This window comes from Panthera leo, chromosome C1 (genome assembly GCF_018350215.1).
Source record: "Panthera leo isolate Ple1 chromosome C1, P.leo_Ple1_pat1.1, whole genome shotgun sequence".
NCBI lineage: Eukaryota > Metazoa > Chordata > Mammalia > Carnivora > Felidae > Panthera > Panthera leo.
This window is the reverse complement of record NC_056686.1, coordinates 21876243-21891292: the sequence shown is the minus strand read 5'-3', so window position 1 is coordinate 21891292 and position 15050 is coordinate 21876243. Positions and strand designations below refer to the sequence as shown.

Here is a 15050-nt window from a genome sequence, read left to right as displayed (position 1 = left end):
CAAGGAGAAAGGTGAGAGAATTAAGCAGAGAGAGAATCACAGGGAGAAAGACAGAAGCAAGAAAAAGGCAATGGAGAAGAAACAGAGAGATCCTGGAGAGGGGAGAGGCAGGAAGGTCCAGCCAGAGCAAGAAACTCAAGGAGAGAAATCCAGTGAGTAGAAGAAACAACCAAGGATGATGCTATTTTCAGAGGACTCCTGTGAGAGCCTCATGACAAGAGTTTGCCATTGATTCCATTTTTTTTTTTTTTTTTTGTATGTGGACACTGAGGTTCAAAAAGTATAAGGCATTTGTCCAAAATCACCAAGCCAGGAAATAGTGGGCCCGGGACTCAAGCCTAGACTTAACCAATTCCACATCCATCTGCTCTTTGTGCAGGAGAAGAACGTAGAGCAGAGACTATCGTGGAGGGAGGAGGAGAGCACAAGCAACAGGTGGACAGATAAAAAGAGAACATTCTGCTTCACTCGAAAAAGATCACAGACTTCTAAAACCCACAAGTGGCCTGGAGTGACCTGCCCAAATCTAGGGGAAAAGGAGACAGCACCGCAGACAGGGCCAGGCGGTGAAGAAATTCAATGACTTTCAACTCATGGAATATTTATGACACCTACATTGGGCCAGGCCCCATATTGGGTGCTGGTGTCATGGAGATGCACCAGTCATGACCCCCTGTTGGCCAGAGGGGTCAGTGGACATGTAAATAAATAAGCAACTGTGTCCTAAAGGCCATAACACCAGTTCAGAGAAAACACAAAGGTAGCAGAGGTTGACGCAGCTTAGGGAGTTGGAAAACAACATCCAAGAAATGATATCTGACCCTGTAGTTTCCCAGGTCGGCAAGGCCAGGAAGAGCATTTCAGGCAGAAGAAGCAACCTGAATAAAGGCACAAGACATGGGATGGCTAGGAATGGTGGGTATCGGGTGCTCTTGGATCATTGGCTATGCACGGTCTTATAGCAAGAGATAAAAACAGTGTTGGACTCAGAGTGCAAAGTGTATTGAATACGGGGCCATGAAAACTGGACTTGAACCCCTCAACCAGTGGTTCTCCAACTATGCCCCTGGGGAAACCCAAGTGTTCCTCAAGCCAAGCTGAGGGGTTCTGCCACTGAATTAAAACTATAGTCATCTTTTTCCAATTTGCAAGAAGGTAACTTAATTACAATGAATAGAATTTTCTTTGTTTTAAGGTGCTTTTCCTCCATACACTTTTCTAAAGACTTTAGCACATGTCAGTTGTGCGAGAGAATGAGAGAGTTAGTGTAGAATCACAGTTTCATTTTGTTTTGGTTTTTTACAGTTTTCGGTTTAACATATCCATAGTTTGTGGTGTTCTACAAAGAACTGTGACTTCTGGACCTACCTAACTATTGAGGAGTCATAGGAGGACTTTAAGCAAGGGAAAAACAAAGTCTGATCTTTCTGTTTAAAAAAAAAAAAAAATCATTCTGGGGCGCCTGGGTGGCTCAGTCGGTTGAGCGTCCGACTTGAGCTCAGGTCATGATCTCGCGGTCCGTGAGTTCGAGCCCTGCCTCGGGCTCTGTGCTGACAGCTCAGAGCCTGGAGCCTGTTTCAGATTCTGTGTCTCCCTCTCTCTCTGCCCCTCCCCCACTCATGCGCGCGCGCTCTCTGTCAAAAATAAATAAGCATTAAAAATTTTTTTAATTAAAAAATAAAAATAAATAATTCTGGAGGTGCCTGGCTGACTCAGTCAGTACAGCATGCAACTCTTGATCTCAGGGTTGTAAGTTCAAGCCCCACATTGGGTGTAGAGATTACTTAAAAATAAAATCATTTAAAAAAATCATTCTGGAGGCCTGAGAAAGAAGGAAAGGGGAGGGAAAGAGAGCGGGGAGGATTTCAGTCAGGAAGAAGGCTGTTTACAAAGTTCAAATTAAAATTGATGTCCTGGACTGAAAGTGGGGGCTAATGGGTTGTAGAGGGGGACTAAGTCCAGCCTCCGAGAGGAAAACCTGCTGTGATTCTCCAGACTTTCCAGCCAGGCTGCCCAGGGAAGTCACAGGAGCCAATTTGGTAGAGAAGATAATGTCAACAGCTCACTGTCACCTAGAGAGTCTTCAACAGAAGTAGACCTCTGTGTCTCAGTGAAAACAGAAGGTAAGCAAAACTGGGTAGTGTGTGTGTGTGTGTGTGTGTGTGTGTGTGCATGTACGTGCACATGAGCACTTCCATACAACTGTGGGACCAAGTCTTTCCCCCATCATGGGACATCTATTTTCTCTAATAATAAAAACAGATTTAAACATTTTTTTAAGTACATAGTATGAGCCAGATCCTAGTCCGGGTGTTTTACCCAGCTAATTTTCACAATAACCTAATAACATTTTTCAAATGCTTTCATGTGCCAAGTATTGTGCTAAATGCTTCAAGTGAGTAATATCTCACTTGATCTTCACAATAGCCTTGAAACTGACATTATTATTTCCTTCACTTTAAGGATAAGGAAATGAATACACAGAGAGGCCAAGTGACTTGTCCCAAATCAGATGGCTGGAAAATGGCAAAGCCAAAACTCAAAGCCAGTTTTGCCAGAATCCAACCACCTGCAGCTTTCAATACAGCACTTTGCTCTCTTCTCTTCCTCGGAGAAAAGGCTTTTGAGCTGGTAAGCTTTGGGTCAATTAAACCTAGAGAAAGGAGCTCTTCCTTATCCTTCAAAGCCCTGGCTCAGTGTTTGTCTAAGCCAGTTTCCTGGCCCACCTACATCAGAATATTCTTTGAAAGCTTGGAGGAATTGTAGATTCCTCGACTTGTCCCCAAAATTCTAATTCAGTAGGCTTGAGATAGGACCTTCGGGTGATTTTTGTGCACATTGGAGATTTTGAGTGGGACAGGCTTCAATACTGCCTCTTGCAAGAGCCCTCAACCCCACCCTGGCTCCTTCCAGAGTACCTTTCTCCTTCAGACTCCAACAGTGCCCTCCTTCCTACTATTCCAACTTAGGTTTTAGTTATGTTCACGTCTCACCTCCACTACAAATATGATCTAGTGTCTTTACTGGGCTACATCTTCTTACAAGGCACTTCCATTGTCCCACTAAATCCCTTCTACTGTGAGCATTTTGAGAGGGCCTCCTCCTTGTGATCCCTCCTTTCTATCTGAACACACTTAGCATTTTACAATGTGTTCTGCCGTTCACAACGTCATCCTCTTGTTTCATCCAGTCCTCACTACAATCTTGAAGGAGGTATATTGTCCCCCCTTGTACCCACGAGAAAAGAGACTGGGAGCTTTTAACACTAGCCCAAGGTGGCCAAGCTAGAAGGCGGCAGGACTAGGAGTTGAACCTAAATCTTCTAGCTCCGAGCCCAATTCTCTTGCCTCCACACCAACTTACGTCTACCCTATTCAGTGGTAGGAAAGTAAACATTGCTTCGCTATGCTGTTACAAGGTAGCAAAAATAAATCGGATGATGCCTTAAAAGATCTGGCACAGCGAGCACACAATAAACGGTGGGGAGAAGGAAAAACTGAGGTCAGGGAAGGGTAAATGACTTTCCTCAAATCAAATACCAAATCGCAGACTGTGGACACAGCTTCAGGCTGGCATCAGATGCTGCTAGTTGGGAGAACAACTTTGACGGGCCCTGAGTCTTCGCGAATCTCTTCCGTACCTCCACCACGCACCCCACGCAACCCGTGCAGTTTCCCGGAGCGCCACCGCGCGGGCAGCGGAGGAAGGGGTCAGCCTTTTTTAAAATATGAGCAAGGGGCGTGGTCACGCGGCGGGGCGGGGCGGGGCGCAGGCGCGCGGACGCAGGCAGATGACGTAGGCGCGCTGTTCGGCTCAGAGTTGACTGAGGGGCCATGTGGGGATGCGGCGCGCTGTTGGGGGCGCGAACCAGATCACGGCTTTGGCGTGAGGTGCTCGTCGCTTGGGGCCGCCGCTGGTCTGCCGCCGCCCCCTACTCCGCATCTGCCGAGCCCTCCCGGGTCCGGGCGCTGGTCTATGGGCACCACGGGGACCCAGCCAAGGTCGTCGAGTAAGAGACGGCGCCGAAACGGGGCAAGGGGACAGGGGCTCCTGGAGGGGGTTAAGACGCGCCGTGGCGAGGGGGGACTGAGAAATGAGGGACCGGGTCTGAGGAAGAAGGCAGGGAATAACGGGACCCAAACCGAAGCCCGGGGCGCGATGGGTAGCTCGGAAAGTCGATGCGTCCAGGTAATTGAAGGCCAGAGAGGCACCATTGATTATGACGGCGATAGTGGCTTTTTTTTTTTTTTTTTTGAGGTGCAATTGACAGACAGTATTAGATTAGATTTAGGTGTACAACGTAGTGATTCGATATTTGTATGTATTACGAAACGATTGCCCATTAAATCCAGTTAACATGTCACCTTACATAGAGACAGAATTTTTTTTCCTTGTGATGAGAACTTTCAAGATCTAGTCTCTTAGCACCTGTCAAACATGCAGTATTACTAACCGCGTTGGCAAGCTATACATCACATCCCCATGACTTATTTTATAACAGGAAGTTGGTACCTTTTGACTCCGTTCACCCATTTGGCTCCTACACACCACACATACACGCACACACACACACATCCCTGAGCACCAGTCTGTTCTCCGTTCACCCATTTGGCTCCTACACACCACACACACACACACACACCCCTGAGCACCAGTCTGTTCTCCGTGTCTGTGAGGTTGGTGTTCGTTTGTTTAGATTCCACATGGAAGTGAGATCATACAGTAATGGTCTTTCTCTGTCTTATTTCATTTAGCATAATGCCCCCAGCATCCGTCCACGTTGTGTCATGTGGCAAGATTTCATTCTTTTTTATGGCTAAATAGTATTCCATTATTTTGTATATCTAATATGTCACATTATTATATAGCTATTAGCCCACTACTTTATATATATATATATATATATATATATATATATATATATATAGGCCATTACATATTCTTTATCCCTCAATAACTTTTACTGATCGAGTATTATGTGTCAAGCACATAATGGATGTGTCCACACGGATGCTCTTATTTAGTCATCACTTTTGGGGTAGGTACTTGATTTAGTTCCATTTGCCAGTGAGAAAACTGAGGTGTAAGAGAGGTAAAAATCACTTGCCCAAGGTCACACAGCCAGTAAGTGGCAGAGTTGAAATTTAAACCCATGTCTTACTGACTGATTTACCTGAGTTCCTAGGCTCTTATTTTTTTTGGAGAGTATTTTTTGGATGCCTTTATGTCCATTCTAATCTTCCACTTCCCAAAAGGTAGGTGAGAGACATCATTTTCAGTTTACAGAAGGCAGGGGACTTGTCCAAACTGAAATAGCTAGTAAGGATTGAAACAGGGACAGGAACCCACAGCTTCTGACTCCTATCTCGTGTGATTTCCTCTCTGTTGCACTATGCATATGCCTTTAGCCAGTTAAAAAGAGCTCCTGTTTTGGAGCCTTATAGACCCTAAGGTCAAATATAGACTCCACCTCTTATTAGCTGTTTGATCTTAGACGAATCACCCAGCCCCTCCGAGCCCTGGCTCCTTTTATGATTATGTTCTCCTAAAATTTTGTTGCCTCTTAATCCATGATTTTTGCACGTGGCTGATAAAAACAGCATGTGACTTGTCAACCACTGTAAATACGCCCATAAGTGACTATACCATCCAAAAGGGCTGGTGGGGTCACTGTAGGGGAGCTAAGAGAAAAGCACTGGTCTGGGAATCAGACCTGGAGTCCAGTCCTTACCCCATCCTGTGTGTTTGGGCAGGTTACTCAAGTTCTGTGAGCCTCAGTTTCATCCTCTTGAAAAGTGGAGAGAATACAGGGAAAGCTACGTAGCTGAGGTCAAGCTAAGGCTGCCCACCAAAAAGCGCCCGCACACTTTCCTAAGGCCCCTTGTTTACAGCTCTCTGAGTCCCAGCACATGGTTTGATTGTTTTCCAAAGAGTAGGCAAACATGGAATTATTATTATTATGGTTAAAATACAAGCTAGAGTGCTCACGTCAGCACGTATGCTACCAACAGAACGACACACAGAAGATGAGCATGGTCCCTGCTCAAGGGTGACATATGCAAATTCATGAAGCTTTCCAAATTTTTACTCAAAAAAAAAAAAAAAAAAAAAATCCAAGCCAGATGTTTTGACAACTGGAGGAGATAAGCCTCAGTTAAATTCAAGGTCATGCACTCAGCCTAGCCACATCCACCATTAGAATATTGAGGAGACACATCAGTCAGTAAACCTCAACTTGTATCTTGATCACAAGTAATGATCACCGTGTCAGGAAGACTTGTCCCTGGGGACTGTGCTGTAATGAGTTGGTAAAGCTCTGATGAACATTAGTTTTCCAGGAATGCACCCCAAATGGGAGTGATGTGCCTCTCGCACAGGCTTGTAATTTCTGTTGTCTGGTACGCGAACTGCCACAAAACAAGGGCTCCAAAAACGTTAGTTAATTATGAATCTAATTTCTGTAAGAAATGTAATTTTTTGTCATTGTATTTCAGTGTTTATTTCTAAGAGAAAGTACACGCAAGAGAGAGCAAGGGAGGGGCCAGAGTATCCGAAGCAGGCTCTATGCTGACAGCAGAGAGCCTGATGTGGGGCTCAAACCCACAAACCGTGAGATCATGAGCTGAGCTGAAGTCAGACGCTTAACCAACTGAGCCACCCAGGCACCCCAAGAAGTGTATTTTTGTAGAGTTCTGTGGTGATGAGGATGGGACCCTTTGGAAAGGCCTGGGAAAGTTAGGCAGCTGGGTGCGGTTGCCTCCTGATTGAGTCCCTCCTCTTAGAGAGCCAGCGACCTGGAACAGACTGGTCTGGTGGCAGCTGCCACTTAGGGAAGAAAGAGCTCTCTTGTCTCCTTGTGTGGAACCCTAATAACTTCCCAGAAGTTCAAAACAAGATAGTTTGATGAAGCGTTACTCGGCCTTGGCTGCACACCTCGCTCCCCTGTGGCACTTTGAGTCCATATTCCCAGGAGCCTACCCTGAGGTATTTAGTGGGTCTAGGATAGCACTGAACATCTGGGTTTTTTAAAGCTCCCCAAGTGATCCTGATACCCCGGCCAGGGTTGAGAACCATTGCCCTTGTGGATACAGACTCTTGGGCAGTAATTCCCCATCTGCCCCAGAAAAGTGGCTTTCCCTTCTGACCCAGATTCGGGCAACTTGACTTGTTCGTGTATGGACTGAGGCCAGAGGCTGGGATTCTCTTCTTTGTAGTCATGTCTTTGGAGGTTTAAGGTAACCACCCTGTCACAGAAAGAATCAGGTGTCCTTTAAATATTCCGCTGACTGGGTGTGTGGGTCAGGTTACACCAGGCAGGGTCATGGAACCACCCAGAGTCCAGGCAGAGTGTTCCCCAAACTGGCGTAGTTTGTGATGCTTGATATGCTTGCACCGGGAGCCAGAGCTCTGGGAGCAACAGGGAGGGAATGAAGAACAGGCTTCGTGGGTCGGAGGGGTTGCAGAATTCCTCAGAATGAGACCTGCAGGGATCTCTGAATCTAAATGCCCTTTTCATTCCTGCTGGCCCCCAGACATTCCATCTGGTCTCTCTACTAAACCTTGTTCCTCTGTCTCCTAGAGGTTTTTTTCCTCTCCCCCAGAATGGCCTCCCCTAAATAAGCACTTGGGCCTTTTTCATTGGGAGGATCAAATGATGTAAGACCGCAGGAGAAAATGACAAACTTGGGAGAATTACAGACTCTAGAAATTTCAGAGGTCCCCCACGGCCATCGCCCCTTGTGCAGAGTTCTGGATTCTCCATCGATAGTTCCCGGAACCTCCAATGTCCTCTTTCCTTTTGGTCCTGAAAGTCCCCTTTCAGAGCTTTGCCATTCTCTGGGTCTTATGTTAAAAACATCTTTCATTTACTGTGTACCTACTATGTGGCAGGTATTGGGCTAAGTTCTCCACATATATTATGGAAATAAAAAGTCACAAAAATCCAGTTTGGTCATTATTATCCCCATTTTACAGATAAGGGAACTGAGCTCAAGAAGCATAAAAGTCACATGCCCGAGACCACACAACTAGGATGTCCCTTCTTTAATAAGAGTCCTTGATATAGGACCTGAAAAAACAATGACAGTCATCTCCAACGTTTTTTGAGAATGAGATATAGAACTGGGGAAAAGATAGGTCAGAAGAGAAGATGAAGTTACTCGGGTGACCCCAAGTCTCCACCCTTCATAGGAAGGGCAGCCCCAACCTAGGGAAGATGGTAGGAACGTTATTCTCTGTCTGCCCTCCTTTTGAAGATCGTGAAGTGTTCATAAAAATAGCATCCTGGTTGGCGCAGCTTTCTCCCCTGCCTGTTGCTAGCACAAAATCAAATGTAGCTGTGAAACCTGGACAAACCCATTCAGTGTTAGCCATATGGGATTCGGGGAAGCAGGTGGTGACGACCCAGTCTGTATGGGTGGTGAGTTCTCATGGTAGGACACTGTTTACCCTCGGATTTCTTTTTACAATTGATGTCGGTGTGTGCAACCAAATGTCTATGCAGGTGACTTGGTTTTTAAACCAGAATTACACTACTTTGAAAAAAGATTCACACTTTGGTTTGGCATTCTATTGAGAACCGGGATTTTATTTGTCTGTCTCCTGGAGACTTTTACTGTGGTCATGAATGAAGGAGGAGGGAATCGAACTCATTGATGTAGTAAGTTAGGCAGGAGTTATTCTCTGAGGGCCTGCTACCTGTGCGGCAGGACTGGGGATGCAAAGACAAATAATCTGTGGTCTTTGCCCTTAAGGGAGTCACACTCTAGTCCAGGAGATGGGTGACCATAGGCCAGTGCAGCAATGCCATATCAGGTTATGTGTAGACTGCTGTGGACACCCAGAAGAGAGGTACCTGGCCCCCTCAGAATAGTCAGAGAATGCTTTCTCTGAGGACACGGAGTCTAGGTTGAGTGCCCCCAGAAGATCGGGTGGGCAGTATATGAGGAAAAGTGTAGAAATGTTCCAAACAGAGGACCCTGCATGTGTAAAAGCCCAGAGGGAAGAGAAAACCTGTTGTGTCTGACGAATATTTATGGAGCGCCTGCCATGCACTCAGTATGTGGTCCTCGAGGGAGGTGTCTGCTGCCCCAGGCTCAGAGGGGACTAGCTTGAGATCACAGGACTCAAACGCAAGCTGGATTCCACATCCTAAAGCGTTTGTACGTTGCCTTCCTTCTGGACTTCACCCTAGGCTGGAGTTGAGGGCCAAAACCCTGAGGGTGGAACCTGGCGGGCAGAGCTCTGAGGTACTGCACAGCAGGTAGGAGATCCCCCTGTGTCCAGAGTGTGGGAGGAAAGCTACCCGCCCCCCACCAGCGCAACCCCAAGTTATTACGGTTGTCTGGCCCTCCCAGCGGCGGCTGCAGCTCTCTGGGGTGGTTCCAGGCCTCTCCCACTCTGGATGGGGTGGGAAGGATCAGCGTTTTAGAGAAGGGAAAGCAAAGATGCCATGAGGTTTATCTGTGGCTCAGGATGTGTTGTTGGGGACCCACCCACAAGGGCACTGGCCTGGGTTCTAGTCCCCACTCCGCCACTCATGGTTAGGGTGAGGAAATCATTCCAGTCTCCTTTTTTTTTTTTTTTTTTTTTTCAGTTATTCTTTGATAAAATAAAGGGGTTGACCAAGGGCAACCGTGGTAAAGACAGGCATGCATGCAGTCTCTTCCTCCCCCCACACCTTCTATGCCAGTGACAAACCTTCACAGCTCCGTTTTCTGTATACCTCGGAACGTATACACCTCTTTACCCTGTTCTCCCCAAACAACACTTTTTTCTTCTAAGACAAGGTGACGCCTTAACATCCTTCCGAGGCTAATACTGTAGCCTCGGAAATGGTTATGAGACCAAATCCTCTTTGTCCAGCTCGGACAACTCTGTGAAACCGGTGGACGTTGGACTGCCTGCTCCCCAGTGGTTGTTCTAGCAGACTCCAGGGAGCAGTGCTGTGGCTGGAAATCGGGGGTCCTAGGTACAAAATCTCACCAAGGCCCTGTTTGCTCTTGATTGGTATCGTAATCAGCAGCCCTCCAGGCAGGGGCTGCATAGTCATTGTTGTTCCTGTCAGAGAGACCAAAGCAGCTGCAGACAGGGACCCGGTCCCCTGCTGTGGCCCAGTCTTATTCTCTGGATCGATAAGGTTAGGCCCCCGCAAGCTAAGCAACAGACTCTAGCTCCCTTCAAGCAAGTTTCCTGATGTCAGCAGCTGTAGAACATTCTAGGGCTTACCAGCTTACTGGTAATCTTAGTTGAGAGAAAGTAGGGGACTGAGAAAGTAGTGAGAGGGATCTTTGCCAGCTCTGGGTAGAAACTTCCAGAAGTTCCCCCCCCCTAAGTCCCTAATGCCTTTCTATTCAAAATGACTGTCCTGAAGTGCAAGTGGTCCTGAATGGTGGGAGGGCAAGATGACTTTTAGGCAGGGAAGCCAGAAGAGGTACAGGGAGCAAGCGGGCGTGCCTAGCACACCGACGAAGTGTGCGAACTAGGCTCAGGAAAAGGAGCTTTCCCTGAGAGCCCAGGACTCCCTTTATAGAACCCACCAATGGAGGCCGCCAACCACTCCTGCTGCGGGGTGAGCCAAAGAACTTCATTCTTCCACAATCCCCAGTGTGTCTTATTAATTATTAATCAAATCTCTGAGCAATGTACCCAGCACAGCATTTCAGCAGATCACATGGGGATTGCAGACAGACTGGAGAGAGCCACATAAGATGTGGGTAACCTTCACCCAGTGCCACATTCTTAGCTCTCTGCAGTGAGCACATGAGAAAGTCTCTGGCCCGTGACAGTCTCTCCCTGCCTGTTCTTCCTGCTCAAAATGATATTGACCAGTTTGAGGTGACTGAGTGGAAGATGTGCAAATGGTTGCTAATTACATGCGGAAGGCGGGAAAGATATCTTCGCCGAGCTGGCCAGTGCCTGCCTTACACAGCAAATATAAGTGAGCCGGTCCCCAGAGTACTGGCCTCTTTTTCCCCCATCTCAAAAGGCCCTTTCTTCTGCCTGCTTTTGTCTCCCTTGTAGTTCATATGGCATCACAGGTGTACAGCCGGGGCCTCAAAGGAGCCATTGTGACCTTATCCAGTCTGGGATCTGTCGAGTGAAGACAGTGGCATCCCTCCGAGTTGCATGGCGCCATGACACTCACGGGGGAAGGCCGTGAACACTCCTGGGGAAGTGACTTGAGATCTAGCCAGGCTGTGTTTGGGTGCCTCCTTTGCACTCTACAACACAGCCACTGGTTCCTCTGGCGAGTTAAAAAAAAAAAGAAAGAAAGAAAGAAAAAGAAAACAAGGAGGAAATTGCTATCATGACACCAGAGGTCCAACTCCTGGAATCCAGACTTGGCCCCCGTTTTCCTTCCTGTCTCGGCAGAATGGTATCCTTGACGACGACGCTAGGACTGTGTGCAGGGACGGCAGTGTCTGTGGTGCTAATGGCATTCCATGGGGCAGGCTGGGGCTGGTCTCCCTGGTGAGATGCAGCTGACCCACACACCTCCTGCCGGGCTGGCAGCGCAGCCCCTCCCTCAGCCACCTGTGTTCCCAGCTTCAACTCTGCAGCCCCTAGACCCTCATCCCTGCCCCACTCTCCTTCCCTCCCACTTCTGTGACTTTCAGCCAGCACAGAGCGGCGAGGCTACCCAGAAGACAGAGAAGTGGGAGCGGGTTGTAGCCCCGTGTGGCACTTCTCAAACTGCTGTCTGGGGGCAGGCAGTTGCTCGGTGTGCTGTGAAAACAGTGTCCCCAGCTGAGTTACCTCTGGAGGCTCTGGATGACACAAAGTCCCCTGGGTTTTTTCCCTGGGTGACTTCTCCCAGCCTTTGTGACGCTGGGGCACCGTCTGAGTCCTATAAAGGGCGTTTACTGGGCAGCATTTCTCAGACATATCCTACACCCCGGGAGTGCCTAATACTGTCTCTCAGGATGGAAATTCCACACAGTGTGAAGGATGCTGGCTTAGTGTTCAGCAGTCTGAGCTTCGGAGTCAACCTTTAGGGCAATTTTTGCCACTTAATCAGAGTTTTACCTTAGACAAGTTCCTTCCTCTGAGCTTCAGTTTCCTGTTCGTGAATTGGGGAGATAACACCCTCCTGATAGGTGTTTCGAGGACTAACCAGCCTCACGTGTATAAAATGCTAAGCACAATGCCTGGAGCTTAGGAAACTGTCAGCATTAGTTTCCCTTCGTTGTTCAGCCAGATCGCCCAGAGCAAGATGATCTGCCTGCCTCGACTCCCACTACATCCAGCTGACTCACAGCTCTGTACGTCTAGCCTGGAGTGCCCTCTCCCCATACCACACTGCTTCAAGCTCCAAATATAACACCTCCCTCCCCACTCCAAACCACTCTCCCTTCCTCTCTGTGTCAATATCCAGTTGTCCACGCCAGAAGCCCAGGAGCCATCAGAGATTTCCCACTCCGTGTGGGGGGAGTGACATCAATACCACTTCTTATTTAAGAGATCCCAGGTTATCAAATCCTCTCCATTCCCCTGGCTCCTGTCCAGATTGCACCTACTGCCTGGCCAACTATCAAGTCAGATTCTTTGCCATTCCTTTCTTTTGCAAGAAAGCCTGCCTTCCTCCCTCAGTCCACCCAGTAAACTCTCACTTATCCTTCAGACCCCAACTAAGGTACCACTTCTTCCAAAGCCCAGTGGCTAACCCTGCATTTCCTCCCTCCGGGCGCAGTCTGGGATTAGGACCGCAAGCCTGCCTCTGGGGTGCCTGCCTCTGGGGGGTGCCTCTCGCAGTGACTCCACGTGTGAGAGCCCCCGTGCCATCAAGCTCCCAGGCAGGAGAATTTTTTTTTTTCTATCCTTAAGCCCCTTGGCTCGGTACCTGACACTGAGTAGAACTGTCAGTAAAATATTTGCTGAGTTAAATTTACTTGAGTTTTCCAAAAAGTCGCCGTCTTTCAGTGATTCAGTGATTCTCTTCAGAGGCATAGCCAACTAATTGTTTCAGAGGCTTCCTTGGATATTCCTGCCACTGATAACAGCTGCCATCTCTTCAGCATCTACTGTGTATCAGGTACTCTAGCAAATTATTTACATTAACTCATTTACTCCTACGAGCTAGGTTCTAAGTGTTCTCCCCATTTCACAGATGAGTATTTTGAGGTTGTCTAGCTGGTAAATGACCAAGGCAGGATTCAAACCCAGGACTGCCTATTCACTTCAAACCCATGCTCCTCCCTTCATCTGTGAACTGAGATCCACCTGTATTCCCATCTCGACCATGGCCATCTAGATTTTTTAAAGTACGATTTACTGCAAACCTCGCCTGCACTTTCCTGTGAGGAAGAGAGCCATGGGTTTTTGCTTAGACCAAACTCTCTGAGGGACAGTCTCCATTCTCATTTGTACCCATTCTTCAGGGTTATTTTCCCAAATAGCCCAGAACCAGGAAGACCAAGTATAAGCCTCAGTAGCTAAATCCCTGTGCCTTGAGCCTCTCCCCTGATTCCCCAAAAATGGCTGACACCTTTATGTCACAATTTCTCAATAGGGAGGAAAGTCGCGTAATTTCATTAGGAAGCATTCTTGAGCACTGCTTTGGTCCCAGGCACTGTGCTAAACACGGAGGTAAGACTAAGAATTCTCTGCTGCCTGGGAGCTCACAGCCAAGTGGGGAGACAGCAGACATGCACATTCTGGCTGTAAAACTAAGGGATAAGGTAAAAAGAGTCCTGAACCAAGTCCGAGAGACCTGGATCCAAATCCAAATTGGAATCTACAACGACAAAGTCAGAAAGTTCTGTCAGCTGACAGTTCTGTTTTGATTTCTGTTGTTTTACAACTCATTTGGAGGGAAGACCTCATCTTGTGTGAAGTTTTTATATTTATTTTATATATTCATATATATGTGTCTATTCATCCCGCTTAGCGTGAATATTCATACATTTTGCTGCAGAAACAGTGTTTCTGATCACAGAGTGCTGCCTCAACCCCCACAGGGGGGTGTAGATAATAACATGGTTCTGAACTCTGGCATACATACATCTCCCGCACGGAGTTTGGGGAAAGGAATGTGAATGTAGGCCTGTTGTGATCAATTGAAAAGAAATATATGGAAAGACTTGATAAACTAAAAAGCAATAAACTCATGTAAGATGGTCTTAAAATGGTGTCACCCCTTCTGTGTAATGAAAACACTGAGGAAGGAGCAAGTGATTTTTTTCAGGACCAAGAAGAGGGTCAAAAGAAGTCTTAAAGGGTGAATTGAACGTCTTGCTCTGCGGAGAAGCAGTGGAAAAGAAATTCTGGGCTGAGGGAAGAGCATGTAAAAAACGGGCAGAAAAAAATGTCTTTAAGTAGCTTGAGTACATGGACTTTGTTGGCTTACAGAAAAACTCTGATTTCTGCAAAACGTACGAGAGAAGCAGTACAGATAATACAGAGAGGCAGCCAATCTGCAATCCATTTGCTCTGGGCGGGATTTTTCTCAGAATGCAGGCTTACACATCTGTTCTCTGTGTGTTCATAGAGAAGCATCACTGTCCGGCTGATGGTCCCTGTTCTGCCTGCTGCTAACCCCTCCCCGTCTCCCCAGGCAGGTCCAGCAAGGACCAGGCCTCTACACCATGCTGCCCTCCGCTTGGTCTGCTTAGCCTCTTACCATCTGGCTTCTCTAGCACCAGACCACCAGGTTCAAATCAGATCAGCCACTTACTTACTACTTTTGGTGGCCTTGAATAAGTTATTTACTTCTTTTGTGCCTTTGTTCCTCAGCCATAAAATCAGAATAATGGTAGAAAGCTGGCATTGAAAGCACTTAGCCTAGTGTCTCTCTCACTGATAAGCACTCAAACAGTACTTATTATGATGATTATTATAAGGACTCCCCCCTCCTCCAGCTGTGTATAAATACACACATTCCTTAATAAGCACCTAAACAAAAAGAGCCCTTTCTTTTTTCTCCCTGCCTTGGTCCTAACTCCTTCCTAGTTAACTATTTTCTATAGAGTGTCGCTAATCCAGTTTTTTGCAGCTGTTTCTTAGTCATGGTAAGGCATGGTCTGTCTTACTTTGGTCATGGTCCGGGACAG

At 47.3% G+C, this 15050-nt stretch overlaps 1 protein-coding gene and 1 non-coding gene across 6 annotated transcripts in view; both read left to right on the top strand.

Moving 5' to 3' along the window:
• The first annotated feature begins 3808 nt into the window (after nt 1-3808).
• The window catches only part of MECR (mitochondrial trans-2-enoyl-CoA reductase), a 37471-nt gene continuing 26229 nt past the window's right edge, over nt 3809-15050 (top strand). For 3 of the 5 annotated variants that reach the window (XM_042953653.1, XM_042953651.1, XM_042953652.1), the window contains exon 1: nt 3809-4009. In XM_042953653.1, coding sequence (XP_042809587.1) covers nt 3834-4009 — 176 coding nt within the window. In that variant the 5' untranslated portion in view covers nt 3809-3833. Of the gene's footprint in view, nt 4010-11022; nt 13034-13510; nt 13588-15050 lie in introns of all 5 variants that reach the window. The other 2 variants (XM_042953654.1, XM_042953655.1) reach the window with 2 other exon arrangements.
• On the top strand, nt 5981-6086 carry LOC122228983. The gene has a single exon (XR_006206863.1). It is a non-coding gene; the product is annotated as a U6 spliceosomal RNA (small nuclear RNA).